At 53.1% G+C, this 16,683-nt stretch overlaps 2 protein-coding genes across 4 annotated transcripts; one reads left to right on the top strand and one right to left on the bottom strand.

The window, feature by feature from the left end:
• Positions 1–3,217: 3,217 nt before the first annotated feature.
• Positions 3,218–6,355, bottom strand: TRIR (telomerase RNA component interacting RNase). 2 transcript variants are annotated; one of them, XM_016162084.2, is made up of 3 exons: positions 5,943–6,354; positions 3,953–4,030; positions 3,218–3,649 (listed from the first exon to the last, which is right to left on the bottom strand). In XM_016162084.2, exons 1-3 carry the CDS (start codon positions 6,279–6,281, stop codon positions 3,542–3,544), a joined length of 525 nt encoding a protein of 174 aa, XP_016017570.1. In that variant the 5' UTR covers positions 6,282–6,354; the 3' UTR covers positions 3,218–3,541. The 2 variants fall into 2 exon arrangements, with proteins under 2 accessions (XP_016017570.1, XP_036089750.1); XM_036233857.1 differs by lacking the exon at positions 3,218–3,649 and having other exon boundaries at positions 3,954–4,030; positions 5,966–6,355.
• Positions 6,356–7,602: 1,247 nt separating this feature from the next.
• Positions 7,603–13,763, top strand: GET3 (guided entry of tail-anchored proteins factor 3, ATPase). 2 transcript variants are annotated; one of them, XM_036233850.1, is made up of 7 exons: positions 7,603–7,935; positions 8,751–8,898; positions 11,463–11,611; positions 11,693–11,843; positions 12,630–12,753; positions 12,809–13,026; positions 13,416–13,763. In XM_036233850.1, the coding sequence occupies exons 1-7, from the start codon at positions 7,775–7,777 to the stop codon at positions 13,545–13,547; spliced, it is 1,083 nt and encodes a 360-aa protein (XP_036089743.1). In that variant the 5' UTR covers positions 7,603–7,774; the 3' UTR covers positions 13,548–13,763. The 2 variants fall into 2 exon arrangements, with proteins under 2 accessions (XP_036089743.1, XP_016017663.1); XM_016162177.2 differs by having other exon boundaries at positions 7,620–7,935; positions 12,630–12,737; positions 12,829–13,026.
• The last annotated feature ends 2,920 nt before the right edge of the window (positions 13,764–16,683 follow it).

The following is a 16,683-nucleotide window of genomic DNA, read 5'->3' as shown; positions in this document are numbered from 1 at the left end:
GTTTTTGAGAGGCACAAGGTCAATTTTTTCCCCATCCTGGAGGAGGTGGACAAGTTTTTCAACCCACTCCCCCTTGGCTGTCAGTCCCGGCTCCGTTCATTCATGAAAAACAGATACCTAAGACCTCTTTCCCAGCACTGGCTTGGGAAGGGCCGGCTGGCACCTAACTCCAGTCCAACAGCCGGGCTCCCTCAGGGAGTAGCCTGAATTCCCACCTCAGGCGGCTCCGCGGGACAGAAAACCGACTCCAGAGACATGTGCGGAAAGCCGCCGCCTACGCATGCGCAATGGCCTTCCGTCGCGCAGGAAGTTCCTTAACTACAAATTCTGTTCTGCCAAGCGTCTGGCTGAGACTCAAAACCCAGGGTTCTAGAGAGTCCTGAAATGGGGCGTTGAGCATAAGGAAGAGGGGCTGAAACTAGGTTTGGAAGATTCGGGAGAGAGTACAAACGGTAGTTTTCTGCTCAGGATTGGGAGGTCACCCGAGATAAGGGTTGGGGGGGCAGTGAGTTAGAGATGCAGGATTTGTTAGTGCTCAACTCCTCCCTTTCAACATCGTTTCCAGCAGCCCTGCGCAAGCTTTGGGGGTGAGAGTCAAGGCAGGGTAAAGTGGCACCTGCTGTCCAGTGTGATCCACAGTATTGGATCTGGTGTGATCACAGAAATCTTTTTTTTTCCTCTCCCCAGCTGGTGAATTTGAGCAGTGAATCGGGACTTCCCCAACCCCTCCCATTTCTTAAGCACCTACTGCCAGCCCAAATGAAATTCTCACAACAGGCCTGCGCACGGCAAACTTACTTCAACTAGAAGCACTGAGGGCAAAAAAGAAACCCAAGGAGCTGATGCCCAACCGTGAATCTGAGACGGGAAACAAACGCCTCTCACTTCACAACCTCCCTCCCTGAGCATCTCATCAAACTGCACCTGCGTTTAAAGGTCAGCATTTTTCAATCACCACCAAACACAAACCAGTTGCTTCAATGACAGCTGTCTGAAATGTCAGGGTTAACGTAGACTATATGAAGATCGCCCTACGTTAGAACCTGACTCCAGAGATGCTTCTGCATTTTACCCCTATTTTATAGATGAAGAACCTGAACCACAGAAAAGCTAAGTGACTTACCAGAATCACACAGCTAACAGGCACCAGAATAGTTTGAAGCCAGGACTATGTGACTCAACAAAACCTGAAATTTTTTCTCCCCCTTCAGACTTTCCCAGGTCAGGGCTGGTGAGCATGCTGAAAGGGGGATACCAGGACTCCAGCTCCTCCTGCCTCCTGACACTCCAGAATAGAGGCTGAGCTGCTACAGGGGCGACCTACTTCTACTTGTGTTGCTTTTTAAAGATCCAGATGCTGTTAGTGGCTTCAAGGGAGGAGGAGGTGGTTCTATTGGCTTCACATGTCTCCTCCCCCAACACTACATCCCCAAGGCTAAAGTCACATCCGGGCCAGTTAGGCATCTCCAAAGTAGGAAGGAGATCTCCTTAAGCCAATGCGGAAAATAAACTAGATAAGCTTTATGGTGTGTTAGCAATAAGTGAGAGGGGGTATGTCTCCTGCTTGCTCCCTTTCTTCAAGTCAGGCATGGTGTCAGCTTGAGTCTGCATGTGTTCCTTAGGCCTGGAACTCTTCCAAGAACCATCTTCACTGCCAGAACCTCCTTCAGAACTTGGGACAAATGCCACCTTCTCCAAGAGGCCAACCCAGACCAACTTAAAATTGCCATGTCTCCCACTCTCACCTCAGTCTCTTTCATATTTTGTATAACCATCGATGTGTCCTATATTTTTTCTCCCAACTCGAGTGTTAGCTCCACTAGGATAGAGTTTTGTCTATTTTGGTGCTCAGTATTTGGAACACACCATCCCAGCCCCACAGGCTAAATCTGGCAGAGTCTGAGGCCAGACGAGTGCCACCTCAACCCTCTCCCACAACCACAGCTTATTTTCCTTCCTCCATCTACCTCCACAGTTCAGTGAACATCACAATGCTCTAAGTTGCGGTCCTCTTGATGAAAGGGGGACAGGAATCTGGCCCTGTGATAGGCTGGAGTGCCGGGCTGTTCAGCATTTATGCCTGGGAAGGCCTGGGAGGAGGGGCCATGTTCAGGCGCTCAGATATTGCTTCGGGTTTATTAGGTTTGAGAAGGGGTTGGGAGACAAGGGCATCTTGAAACATTCCAGTTCCACTAGGGTGAACATAAGGGCCAGGAGGGCACAGAATTATAAGGAGCATTAGAGGGTCACTAGAGGAATCCGACTTTCTGTAGGACAACTGGTCCTGTCAAGTCATGTTTGCAAAGTGAGGTAAACAAGCCCTTGTGTGCGCCTTCTCCTGATCACATATACAGCCAGGTAGGGCCAACCCCAGCCTCCATGGAAGGGCTGCAAGTAGCTAGCAGGACAGAGAAGCCTCACTGGAATCCAGATCCTAGCCTTCCTCACTTCCTGCACTGCCAACACCCCATCACTTCCACTCCCAATCATGGCCCGGTGTCCTAGGTTCCACCCCAGTCCCACTTTGGCAGGGGGATCTTATTAAGATATAAAACACACCATGTTGCTCCTTAACTCAAAACCCCACAAAACCTTCTTAATAAGAATGAAGTCCCATATTCCCACTCTAACACACAAGGCTCTGTATGTAATCCACCTACCCTCCTCACTCAGCCAGCTCCAGTCACATGGGCCTCCTCCAAGCTCCCCATGAGGGCCAGGCACTCTCTTACCTGTCTTTGCACTGGCTGTTCCCTCCAGTTTGGAACTTGATTCTTCACCTTCCTCAGGTCTCTGTTCAGATGTCAATGAAAACTGACACCTTCCCCCAGATTCTACCCTTTACTTCTTCACAGGCACCTCCCAAAATGGCTTCCCCTTTTTGCCTGTTTCCTTCCAAAAGGGCAAGGAACATTTGTTGTGTTCATTGCTGTAGCCCCAGGACCCAGAATTGCCCAGGGACACAGTAGACACTCAGTCTCTGTTGAATGACAACTTTGACCCATTCAAATGGGACTGTGAAGAGACCTTGAACATGAGGAGCTACAGGGGGTCCTAGGGAAGAGTCCAGGCCTACTGGATGAGGTACGCCCCTTCCTTCCCACACCACCAAAGCCCCACTCACCACCGGGCCAGCCCCAGGATTTGGTGATTCGCACGAGCCGAAGGGGAAGGGTTTAGGTGGGAGAGAGTAAAGAAGGCAAACTAAGCACACAACTCCAGCACTAAATCAAGTTCTTTACTTCCCAGAAGTGATGGCTAAGGGGAGGAGGGTGGGGAGGGCGAGAAGAGAAAGACAGAAAGAGCCAGAGAGAGCAAGGAGGTGGGGAAAGGGGGACAGTAAACCACTGTTCTATGAAGTCTCAAGAGGCAAGTGCTCAAGGTAAAAAAGAGTCCTGGAGGATCATCCGCGGCTGCGGGAAGCATTTCGGTTTCCTTCTGTTTGTAAGTCCTTAGGGGGAAAGGCTGCCGCCGCTGCCGCCACATTAAATAGTTATGTACATCGCAGAGTCCCAGGCCGTGGGCAGGCGGGGAAAGGGGGTCATTTCACCAGGGGCCGAGTTTTATCATCATCACCGCACTGGTGGGCTTTGTACTTTTTCACCTCTGCCATGTACTTGGCCCATGCATCACCTTTACTTGTTAATACCTGTGGGGGAGGGGGGCACACAGGGGGTTGGGAAGGGGATGCCAGGGAGGCCAGGAACCGGGGTCAAGACTGTCCTGAGACAGCTGACCCAACCCCAGTGTCACCCTGGAAGTCCTGGGTTTGAGGTAAAGTTATTCAGAGTCAAGTTATTTGGGGACCTTGTTGAAAGCCCTCCTACCCCCACCCAGTACCCTTAATCCAAGGATCAGATGCTAGACAGAGAAGGAACAGGGCTCGTTAGCCAAGTGCTAAGGCCGAAAAGAAAAGGCAATGTGGGCAGCCCCCCACACCAAGCCTGCTCACCTCATCCTCCGTCTTCTGCTTCTTGGCTACTATTCCCGTCTTGAGGGCTAGTTTGTTCCCGCCTCTGCGCTTGCCCACCTGGGTGAAGGGACAGAAGACTGCAACGGTTACAGGAGCCGGGGCCCGCCCTTGGCGGCGCTGAGGCCCACTACACCTTCCTAGCCCGGCCTGGTGGCCCGTCCCGACGCCGCGCCCAGCTCCACCAGCCGGCCGACCTGCGCAGCAATCAGAGAGGAGCACACGCGACTCTTAGCGCCTGCCCTGGGCCCATGATGCCCAGGCAGTCCTGGGCCCAGGGGCTGCCCTCCCACGGAGCAGAAAGAACCCTTACATTCGTGGGGACGGGCTCTGTCCTCACTCTCCATGCTGAAGCCTCCCCCCTCCCCTGGCATGACCACGCAGTCAGCAATGTCTCCCATTATTGAGCACTTACTATATGCCAAGCTCTGTGCCAAGTACTTTGCATATATCATCTTTCATTTTCATGATGAAGGTTACAACCACCCCCACTCTATAAATGAGGAAACAACTTTAAGAAGGAGAGGCCCATATCCTCGGTCATACTGGCAGCAAACAATGGAGCTGGATTCAGGGTCAGGTGGGTCCAAGCCACAGAGCAGCATTCTTAACCACCAATCAACACTGTCTCCCCTGCACCTAACCTGGGCTTACCGATCTGAGAGTGCTCCCACAACAGCCCCTTAATGAACAAATGAAAAAGGCAGTGAAAACTACTGTTACTCCCACTCAAGGAGGGGTACTTGGCTTCTGAACAGTTCTCAGACCAACCTAGGTCCTGACATTTCCCCTTCCTCAAAGAGAAAGCCTGTGGACTTTTATCCTGGCCCTCCACCTTCACCCACTGAGGGCTTCCTGTACCCCACAAGCTGCCACAGGTTTGACAGGCATGATACCACTTCCACCCCTCAACCAGGCATTAAATGACCGGCTCTGCTGGGCCTAGTCTTACACTAATTTTTGGCAGATGAAGAAATTGAAGACGAAAATTTGACCCCCAATCCAGTATTCTCAAGTTGACAATTTTTTCCCCATACCACAGGGACTTGATCTCAACACCAGAAACAATGCAAGCTCAGAGTAGCCCATCACTAAAAGTGCCATTTATTTAGCCTAGTTTCTCAACTTCACACTAATGACATTTTGAGCTAGATTATTTTTTGCTGGGGAACGGGGCTGGTGGGGGCTGTCCTGTGTATTGCGGCCTGTTAAGCAACATCTCTGGTCTTTACTCAAGATGTCAGTAGCACCTCCTTCCCCAGTTGTCAACCAAAAATGTCTCCAGACTTTGCTAAATAGGGGAAATCATCCCCAATTAAGAAGTACAGGTTTAGCCCTTCTTATAAGACAGGCCTTACGCTAGTCACTTTTCCAGGATGGCCTCACTGAACCCTCATCACATCAGAAGATGGGATGATGTCCATTTTTCCAAATAGAAAAAATGAGAAAAGGCCAGCCCAGACACTTTAGGAAACAAAAGTCTGTCGCGTTCATCGGGGCGTATCCAGAACCTAGCACAATGCCCAGCATAAGGTAAAGTGCTCAATAAATGGACACTGAATGAGACTGAACGAATGAAACTCAGGGAAATCGAGCAAATTTCCTGAGGTTACACATAAGTGGTCTGAGTCTCTAATCACACAGCATAAATTCCAAATTTGAATTTGTCCCCTTTAGAACAGTGAGAGGTGATCCCGGTATCCAAAGTTCGGGTACCACTCAAACAGGAATTCTGGTATCCTGGTTTCCCAATTCCTGGCTCCCGGTTCTCACCGGCAGGCTCCGAAGGTCCCCACGTCCACCCCCAAACCTCGCTCGTCGGGAATCCAGGTTCCGCATCCTCAGTGGGTGACTTGGACGACCCCCTCAGCGAGGTCGGAGACTGGACCTGGATCCCAATCCCCTTCCTCGGGCCCGATTCCCCCTGCCAAGGCAGGCCCTGGCGCCCGCCCCCACCCCCGCGGCTCCTTACGAAGCTGAGCGTGGGGCCAGGGCCGCCCTTCCTCTTCGGATCCCCCGGACCCGCGGCGGCGGCAGTGGCCGGCTGGTCGGGTCGCGGCGGGCCCGGAGGCGGCTCCTCCTGCCGCTGCCGCTGCTCCTCCTCCATCTTCCGCTTGAACAGCTCGAGGAAGCTGCCGTCGTTGGCGAACAAGTTCACGCCGCACGACACTGGGCTCGACATTTCCTCGTCCCCACTCTCGGGCGATGTCCCGGGCCCCGACTCAGCCCATCGGCTCCCGCCGCCGCCAGCCGCTGCGGGGCCCGGCGCCTCCCGACCGGGAGGCTCCGCCCGTCTCCCTCGGGCAGCCATTTTGTCGCCAAGTGCCGCGCAAAGGACTACGGGAAGGCCGCTCCGGACTCGCGCTTGGCGCGGGTCTTGACTGATCCCGGGCAATGCATGCCGGGAAGAACGCTCTGGCCCGCAAGCGTCCGCAGTGGGGGCGGGGCCTGAGGGGCGGGACAAATGAGGAATAAATTCTGACTGGCGAACCGCGTGGCTCCGCCCCATGGATTTTTATAATCCTGCTAGATGTGGGAAGGCGTTACATGGTCTCCCCGGGAATGGGGTCGTCATTTGGGGCTGTAGCTGGCTCTCTAGAGTGAGGTTCCCGCTTGGGAATGGAGGCCCGTTAATTTTCCGGGGCTAGAACCTACTTCTAAAACCGGGGATAATCTCATTGAGGAGAAGGAATCCCCTCTGAGACTGTGCTCAACTGACACCTTGAAACTAGGTCCCTAACTAGGTCTAAAGGGCATATCTAACCTAGACCCCAGACTAGAAATGGAGGTATCCTGGGTTGGGTACCTGTCTCTGAGGCGGAGCTCTAGCTGGGAATGCGGACACAGCTAGCTCTGTGGAGCTGAGGTCCACACCTGAGAATCGGGATATTATTTTATGGGCTAGAGTACTCAAATGAAGCCAGGGGTATTTCTAAGGTGGAACCTCCCAGCTTAGAGTTAAGACTGCCTGCCAAGAGCCTGAGACAAAGTTTGTGTTTCTGCCTAGTGCATGGGTTCAAACGGAATTCGCTGGAGTCTCCCTTTCCACAGGGAGCAAAGTATAAGGAAGTTTTCAGAAATAGGGTCACCTCCAAGACAAGGAGTGCAGTTGCAAGTGTGGTCCCTGCCCTAGGTTACCCAGAATGGGAGTTCAGGGAGCACTGGACAAGGATTTACAGACCTTGCCCACAACCAGAGTGGTTCTCCCTCTAGCATTCTCACAGCCAATAGACCTGCCTTCAACCAACTAATCAATTTGTCTATGATTGGTTTGTGTCAGGAGCCAGGCTCACAGCCAATTGGATAACAGAGGAGACGGACCTAAGCTGATGTTGGGACTCAATTTGGAGAATTGGCGGGTAATGATCGACCTGAGACTGAGCGTATGAAGTCAGACCTGGGAGGACCTAACTTCAAGGAAAGGGCATGGACCAGGTGTTTGTCTGGTTGCTAAGGCGAGTTTGGCGGCTACCAGAAGGTGAGAGTGATTGGTGAAAATAAGAAAAGATGTAGCCAATGAAAAGAGTGCTACAAGACTTAGGGTCCAATCAGTGAAGGGGAGTATCCTGGACTGTACCGACATGTTAATCAGGCAGGGGGAGTCTGAAAAATCATAGACGAGCGATCGACAAGGTGAACCATGGAAGAGGAAGACATTGGAAATATAGCTTCTATTAGCGCCTAAATGTCAGGCCATGAGGAAATTAACTCCGGCCACTAGCCCTGTTGAGGATACGACATGGAATTTCCCCTGTTCGGGCTTTGCGTGGTGTGCTCCGCTTGATCACGTGAGCCGGTTCCAAGATGGCGGCAGGGGTAGCCGGGTGGGGGGTTGAAGCAGAGGAGTTCGAGGATGCACCTGATGTGGAGCCGCTGGAGCCAACGCTTAGCAACATCATCGAGCAGCGCAGCCTTAAGTGGATCTTCGTCGGGGGCAAGGGTGGCGTTGGCAAGACTACCTGCAGGTAAGGAGGCGGTGGGGGCCGGGAAGACGGGTGGGATGTACCACTGAGCGAAGGGGAGGCCAGGGACAGGCTCTTCGACCCCTAGCCGGGCTCGGGGGCTGGGTCGGGATCTTCCAAGTTGCACTTTACAGAAGTTACCTGCAGCAGATGGCACATACCTCCTGAATACAGGCCTGGCACCCTCTGAGTTGGCCCATCGCTGTTGGGTCTCAAGGGTCGAACCACACTGAACCCAGCGCACGGCGGCCAGGAGAGCATTTAGGTGTCCCAATCAGCTGGACCGTACCAGAGTGAACTCAGAGTAGGGGGAAGGGCACTGGGGCAGACTATCCTAGTCTGGTGAACCATGCATTTCTATGACCACGTGGGAGTCGAAGGCGGGAAGAGGGCACATGATCAGACTATCCCAGTCGGCTGGGAGTAGGGGTCCCTGGGGTAAATTATCCTGGACAAGTGGTTTGAACCATCCTGAGTTTAGCAGGAGGTGCAAGGGACCCCTTAGCTCTGCGTTGAGGAAGTGCAAAGGAATCCTTAGCTCTCCTGGCTGGACAGCTGGACCGTGCTGCTCTGTGCCAGCAAAGAGGCAGACATCAGGCCAGACTGAAACTCACCATTTTAGCCAGCTGGAGGGGTCAGTAGGTGAGGTCTGAGAGGGTCTCTATGCAGGCATTGAGGTTTGATTCCATAATTACCCATACTCTCAAGTTCTCTGCTGATTCTGGTCCCCTGCTTCTGGGCCCCACATCTCTCCATGAAGACTTGGGGAACAGAACCTGACCCCTCACTCTCTGCCTTTTAAACTTTCCCTTGCCCAGCTGCAGCCTAGCGGTCCAACTGTCCAAGGGGCGGGAGAGTGTTCTGATCATCTCCACCGACCCAGCCCACAACATCTCTGATGCATTTGACCAGAAGTTCTCCAAGGTACCCACCAAGGTTAAAGGCTATGACAACCTCTTCGCCATGGTGAGTGGAGCAGGGCTCAGCTCCCCACTCTGGCAAAGGCCTGTCCAGGCCTTTCCTATGAACACCTACAATCAGCTACAGTGTCCTGTTCATTCTACATTCTCTGTCCAGTTTCACCCCTTTTTTTAGCATACCCACAGAGGAACAAGTGAGGAATGTTTGTGGAGTAGAAAGGAAGCCAGAATGACCAGAGATTAATGAGTGAGCAAGGGGAGATGTGAAAGAGGTCAATCAGAGCCACATGGTGTAGGACCCTGTAGGCCACTGGGAACAGGTTGGCTTTGATGCCAAGTGTAATGGGAAGCTGTTCATTTTAAGCAGGGCAATGTCATGGCAAAATTAACTTTTTAAAAAGTTCCCTCTGGCCGCCATGCAGAGATTAGATTGTAAGTCATGAATGAAAGCAAGGAGACTAACAAGGAGCCTGGCCCAGTGACCAGGCAAGAGATGATAGCATCCAGAACTCAGGTGGGGGCAGAATGTTGGTGGAGAAGTGGTTAAATTCGGGATGTATTTTGGAAGTAAAGCAATGTGACTGCTTGGTTGTAATGGGCAAGGGAAATAAATGAATTAAGTACATCTCTTAGTTGGCTCCTGGGCAAGTGGGATGGGGAAGACTAGGAGAGGAGCAGCTTTAGAAGGAACAAATCAGGAATTCCGCTTTGAGCACGGTGAATCCAGGGTGCCCACTGGACATCCAAGTGGACACATCAGGACAGTGGCTTAGCTGTGCGAGCCTGGAGCGCAGAGGAAATTGACCTTGATTTGGGAGTCATTGTCTCAAGGGTGGTATTTAAAGATGTGTGAATGGAGGAGAATATGAGACGACAGAGAGGTCCAGAAACCTGAGAGCACATCAGCATCTAGGGTCCAATAGTGATGGAGACCAAGAAAGAACCACTAGTGAAGTGAGAGAAGAGCTAGAGGGTGTGGGCTCCTGGGCTCCTAGGCTCCAGGAGGACAAAGGAACTTAAGCATAAAGAGGTTGTTGGCTTCAGTAGGCAGATCAGTTTTAGAGAGACCACCCTGTGGGGCAAAAACCTACCTGCAGTGGAGACAGTGATCACCATGATGGGGACCAAGAATTGGGGCCATTGCTGGAGGAATATAGGAGGGGGGTTAGGAGAGCTCTTTTGAGAAAGGAAATGCTAGAGGATGTGTTTTTGCTGATGAAAATCCTCCAACAGGGAGGGACAAGTAATGTTGCAGGAAAGAGTAAGGATGCTGGCAGAAGACGGTCCTCAGGTGGGCAGGAGCTCCATCCAACACAGAGACCCAGGGACTCAGAGGCAAGGCAGGGGAACTGGGGCATTTCCTGGGGGGAGATAAGGGTTTTGGCGGCCAGCAGCTCATCTTTCTCGCTGAGACCCAGGTGAGGCCCAGGTCTCAGCAGAAAGCAAAGAGCAAATGGGAAAGAAGGGGTTTGAGGAAGTTTAAGATGTAACATAAACATTCTCAAGGGTGTAGACGGCTGTCAAGTGCCTATTGGAGATTTGTGATCAGCAGTGGGGAGCAAGGTGGAAGTTATTCGTCAGGTGTATTCCTCGGATGTGCACCTCAGTATAGCCATACTGGAGAGCTGGAAATAACCAGGATGGGGATTTTGCCAACTACAGAGGGAAAGGGGAGTGTTTGCAGAGGCAATCTATGGAACCCAGGCTGGATAAGGGTGTTGGTCAAGAGGGACACTGACTGTGAACTGGGGGCAGGGGTGAGGGTTTGAGGTGGCCCAAAGAGGTTTAAATAACTGAGGTAGGAGGAGAGGAGGCCCAGGTCAGAGAGTGGGGCTTGTGAGCTCAAAGGTGGCCCAGTGACTCGGAATAACCAAACCATCAAAGGTGTAACTGTGGAGGTGATGGGTAGGGTGATGGGTAAACAAATTTCATGCAGGGAAATTACCTCTGAGGCCAGTGAGTTGGGGGCCTCACCATGGGACCAGTGAACTCACTGAGAAGAGGTGACTCAGGAGGAGGATAGAGGAGACATCAAGTCCAAGACTGCCTAGGGACCCCAGGAATGGTCACATCTTTGTGGATGCTATATCCATGTTGAGGACTTGCTGTGTGCCAGACAGTTCCTGGTGCCCTCTTGTGGCTGACATTCTGTTGGGGAGACATGAGAAATGTGATGAGTAAATCATAGGAGGGGAGGCTGGATGTTAAAGAGAGTAAGGCAGGTCGGAGGGCTGTGGCTGTGCTATTAGATGGGATAGTGAGGAAAGACTCACATTAGAGGAATGATCTGGAAGCTGTCAGGGGCTCAAGGGGATAGCCAGTGAAAGCCCTGCAGAGAGCTTTAGCTCCCTCTTGGGACACTGATCACAGTTTGCAATTTTCCATCTGTTTGTGAAATAGTTTGACCCTTTGTACAATCCCAGGAGATTTTAAGTGCCTGAGGGAGGGCCATAGCACCTCAGGGGGTCTCCCCAGCCTCTTCACAGCTGGGACCTGAAGCAGGACTGAGGTCAGGGCCCTATACAGGCTCTTCTAGCCTGGAGCCCACCCTGATGGAAAGGCCCTGGCAGTAACAGCAGCAGCCTAAGTTTAAACCCCTTGGACCCCCAGGAGATTGATCCCAGCCTGGGCGTGGCAGAACTGCCTGATGAGTTCTTCGAGGAGGACAACATGCTAAGCATGGGCAAGAAGATGATGCAAGAAGCCATGAGCGCCTTCCCGGGCATCGATGAGGCCATGAGCTATGCAGAGGTCATGAGGTCAGGCCCAGCGGGCTGGTGCTGCCCAGGGCTGGGGTGGAAGAGTGGGTGGAGTGGGCCTTGACCCCCATCTCCCTGCAGGCTGGTGAAGGGCATGAACTTCTCCGTGGTGGTGTTTGACACGGCGCCCACGGGCCACACGCTGAGGCTGCTCAACTTTCCCACCATCGTGGAGCGGGGCCTAGGCCGCCTCATGCAGATCAAGAACCAGATCAGCCCCTTCATCTCACAGGCAGGCAGGGCCCCAGGGCATCCAGGCATCCCCTGAGTGGGAGCCAGTCCCTAGGCCCCCACATGTGCAGTGTAAAAGGCCTTTCCCACACAAAACCCCTCTGGGTCCACGTTTCCCAATGGGTGGGATGGATCTTCACTAAGGGGAACTGTCCCCCTACTTTGGACTCAGTGTTCCTACCCCCACTTCCCCACTGAGTGCCTCAGACAAGCTTGAAAGCACATATTTCAGAGCTAGGCAGCCTGGGTCCAAATGCTCTGCACTGTGCTGTGACATAGCTGTGTGACCTCAAACAAGTCACTTCACTTCTCTGGGCCTCACCTTCCTTGTCTGTCAGATGGAAAGCACGTGAATGTCCTTATGGGTTATTAGCATGACAGTGTAACAACCCCAATGACAACTACCATTCTACACACACATCCCACACCCCTGGTGGTGTGTGTAGTCCCCATACAGGACCTCAGGTAGTCACATTTGTGGAACACTTACTGTGTACCAGGCACTGTTCTGAGTATGTGATATGTGTCAGCTCATCTAGCATACCAGCCCTTGGAGGTAAGGTCTACATGTGGGGAAACTGAGCCTCTGGGAGGTCAAACCACTTGGCCACAGTCCCCCAGAAGAGGCAGAGCCGGGATTTGACCCCCTGATCTGATCAAGGGCCCATGCTTTTAACCACTGGGAGGTATCAGGAGCCATTCACCTTGGGTGGTTAGTAAGCCCCCCAACCCAGGAGTTATAATAGGCCCCAGGTAAGCTGCAAGCCCTCCTATGTCCTTTCCCCAGATGTGCAACATGCTGGGCCTAGGGGACATGAATGCAGACCAGCTGGCCTCCAAACTGGAGGAGACTCTCCCCGTCATCCGCTCCGTCAGTGAGCAGTTCAAAGATCCTGTGAGTCACGGTGCAGGTGGGCAATGAATGACTTGAGGGATGGGGACAGGGCCAGTACCTGGCCCTCACAGTCCTTTCTTGCACCATGCAGGAGCAGACAACATTCATCTGTGTGTGCATCGCCGAGTTCCTGTCCCTATACGAGACAGAGCGGCTGATCCAGGAGCTGGCCAAGTGCAAGATCGACACACACAACATCATTGTCAACCAGCTCGTCTTCCCAGACCCCGAGAAGCCCTGCAAGATGTGTGAGGCCCGCCACAAGATCCAGGCCAAGTACCTGGACCAGGTGCGCATGCCCAGCCACCTGCCACCTACCCAGCCCTCCAACCTCTGATCTGGGCAGTAGGGGCCAGGCCTAGCCTATCTACAGCACCTCCAGCCATTTACTCTGTGCTCTGATCCTTTGCTCCATCCCACCTTCTGACCTACCCCAGATTCTTGCCCTTCACCCCTACTTCAGACCCTTCCACCTAATTCTGACCCTGAGAACTGGCCTGGCCTGAGTACCTCTTACCATGACCAGCCCAGGCATCTCTGACCTCACCAGCATTGCTCCTGCCTGTGACCTGTGAAGCCTCTGACCCTGGGAGGCCCTCAGCCTGATCGCTTCCATCGACCCACATTCTGTCCTTGCCCTGTATCCCTCTGACCACTGTCCTCTGCCTCTGGCCACAGATGGAGGACCTGTATGAAGACTTCCACATTGTGAAGCTGCCCTTGCTGCCCCACGAGGTGCGGGGGGCAGACAAGGTCAACACCTTCTCTGCCCTCCTCCTGGAGCCCTACAAGCCACCCAGCGCCCAGTAGCACCGCTGCCAGTCCCAGCTGCTACCATTTCACACCTACGCTCCATCCCACTGGGGCAGAGTTTGCACAAAGTCCTCCCCCCCCCCGCCCCCGTAATACAGGGGGAACCAGTTGGGAGGTGGGGAGGGGATCTGTTCCCCCTGGTGGGGCTGGGGAGACTAGCTGCTCCCCACCTCTCCCCACCTCTTGCACCTCAATAAAATGATCTTAAACCACTGTGGTATTATTACAGAGAGTTTGGGGGTCTGCATCTCCATGTACAGTTGCACAGGTTGTACACTGTACAAAAATGGTCACATCTAGAGGGATGCAGTCACAACAGACATAACAAGTGTGTTTCTTATAGCAGTTTTAAAGGTGGGTGTCTTCAGGAAGGGGGTGCTTTTTCTAGCTCTATAGGTAAGGGTGTCTCTGCTGTAAAGCCTGGAGTGCAAGAAAGGGACATCTGCCCACTTCTTTGAAGCTTAGAGCGTGGGAACTGGGAGGCCCCTTGGAGAGCCTCAGGCTGGTAGGGAGCGGATTAGGCCGGCAGCGGGCCCAACACTGCCTGCTGTTTGGTTTGGAAATTAGTGGGCACCCTGGGCAGAGGCTGGGCCAGCCAGATGGGGATTAACAGACTCCACCTCCCAATTCCTGCCCCCATGGGATGGCACCAGCTCCTCCCAGCACAGGGCTGCAACTGGGGACAGGATGGCAGAGCATTCAGGCCAGAGAAACTCCTGAGCTTTTGTCCTTCCTCCAGAGGGGTCTCACTGAGTGCTTCACGTTTCCTTTAGTTTGAGCTTCATCTCAAAAATGGAGCCACAGTATGACCGTTCACAAATTCATGGCACAAATTTACCCAACCCTGGAAGTGTCAGCACAGCAGCCTGAAAGGCACCTTCACTCTGCCACTGCCTGGACAGCCACCTTCATCCCTACCTGAGAGACAGGACTGGGATGACCTCAGGCATGTGCAGATTCCAAGCCTGAGCTAGTTGAGGGGATACACAAGAGGTGCCTGAGGACACACAAGTCAGGAATTGATGTTCAAACTGCACACCCAGGGTCTGGGCGTGTCAAGGTGTGCGTACCAGTGGAACCCAGCCACGAGCCCAGACGTGTCCCTTGACTATTGCACTGGATGTGAGCAAGTGGGTGTGGGCACATCAGGGTGGCACTTATAAACAAACAGTGCCACAGCCCATGGCAAAGACCCCAGACTCCCAGCCTAACTGCTTGGGTTCAAATCCAAGCTGTGCCATGAACAGGCTGTGTCATCTGAACCTCAGTTTCCCTACCTGGATAGTGGCAATAAGGAACAACAACTTTGTAAGACTGCTTGTCAGGATTCAATGAGATGAAATAAGTAACGCCTTTACAACAGCACCAGGCATGTACCTGCCAAGGAGTGTTTGTTATTATTCACTGTTATAATTATTAAGTATGTGAACTAGCCTGGGCAACCTGCCCCTTCCCCATCAGGGGTCTAGCAGTCAGAAGTGCCCTGGGGTCACTGAGCTGGGGAGGAAAGATGAGCACAGGGAGAGGGAAGAGAGGGCTGGCTACGGTGTGTATAAAGATAAGTCCTAAAAAGTGGGGGCCTCAGGTCAGGAACAGAGCCCATCACCTTGAAGCCTGACCCCTCCCCAGGGCCCATAGCTAGTAGTGTAACCCCTCACCCACTTTTATGGGCTGTCCAGCAGCTGGACAGCGGAGCTGTGGGTTCAAGGGTGACCAACCCAGGCTGGTTCCTAATTACCCCAGGCGGGGCAGACATCTGCCAGGCTGAGAACAAGGAGTCCTGGCTGGCAGGGCTTTGGGGCGAGGCCACATAAAGCCATTCACACTCCCTAGTGCACTTGCTAGGCTCAGGGGGCCCTGGGGTGGGACCCCTGAGCCTCCACCCCTCCTATACTAGGCTGTGAGTTTGAGGACTGGGATGGGGAGCTGTTTGTACCAGGTTGGGAGTGCCCGCTTTGTAGGCATGTCTGTGAAGGGGAAACATCTGTCCTGTATCTATGCCAAATATGGGAACAAGTTTTTATGTCCTTAAGCTTGTGTGTTCATAGCAATGCTGAGAGAATCTGAGACCCAAGGCTTGCATATGGGGGAGGGAGCAGGGGATGCCTGCACACCGCGGTAAAAGGGTATTGGGGAAGGGTGTTCTACATATAGATGTGCAAATGCAGGCGAGTTTCAAGGGAAGTTATGAGCATGATCCTACCTAGATGTGACTCTCTGGAACTGAGACGGTTGAGGAGGGGTCACTGTTGTATGAGTGTCTTTGCAACACTGGTGGATCTAAGGGACCCCAGAAGCCTGCGCAGCTGTGTAGAGAGCAGGCGTTCCCACATCTGTTGTGTGACCAGGGATGTGTCCTTGTGCAGGAAAGATCAGGAATAAATGTATATTACCACCCTCTTTGTGATAGTGTGTGGCTTTCTGAGTTCTGGGTGGGGTCTGCTCTTGCAAATTGTGTGACCTTGTATGTGTCTTAGTTACAGGGCATGATCAGGAGGGAATGCAGGGTCCTTCTGTGTCTGCCCATGTGCTCCTGGGTGGCTATTCGGCGGCTGAGAGGTATGAGCCTCCTGGGTTAGGATCCATCTCTCTTATACCTGAATTTTGGAGGGGGTAGAGCGAGGTGTGTCTTGTGTGACTTTCTGAAAGGGTATCGGGGAGGGATGTCTTGCATACTGTCCTCTGGGTCACCAAGGTTGTGGGTCAGTGTTGAGGGAAGCTGAATTTGTGCCTGGGTGTATGGCTTGTGTTTCTATGTACATCTTTGTGACAGTGTATGATTACAGATGACTATGGAGTGACCCAACCTCACTGAGCAGCGTGTGTGTATGTGTGTGTGTGTGTGTGTGTGACTAGGAAGGACACAATCTCTGCCCCCTCCCCCAGCACTAGGTCCAAGATCCCTAGGACCTGCCTGTGACTGACTGGGAGACAGACAGGGAGGAGCAACGGAGGCCTGGGCGGATTTCTCCCCCTGCTGCAGGTAACAAACTGGCCAGAGTTCTCCAAACAAAGATCTGAGGCTGCAGCCCAAGGGGACGGGCTAGGGAGAGATCTTCCACACCCATTCCTAGCCCCCTCCCGCCCAGGGTCTGGCTTCAGCCACACCCAATGCTGAAACCACTGCCTATCC

This window comes from Rousettus aegyptiacus, unplaced genomic scaffold (assembly GCF_014176215.1).
Source record: "Rousettus aegyptiacus isolate mRouAeg1 unplaced genomic scaffold, mRouAeg1.p scaffold_m13_p_16, whole genome shotgun sequence".
Lineage (NCBI taxonomy): Eukaryota > Metazoa > Chordata > Mammalia > Chiroptera > Pteropodidae > Rousettus > Rousettus aegyptiacus.
Note: the sequence above shows the minus strand (reverse complement) of the source record. Positions and strands in the feature narration are given on the sequence as shown.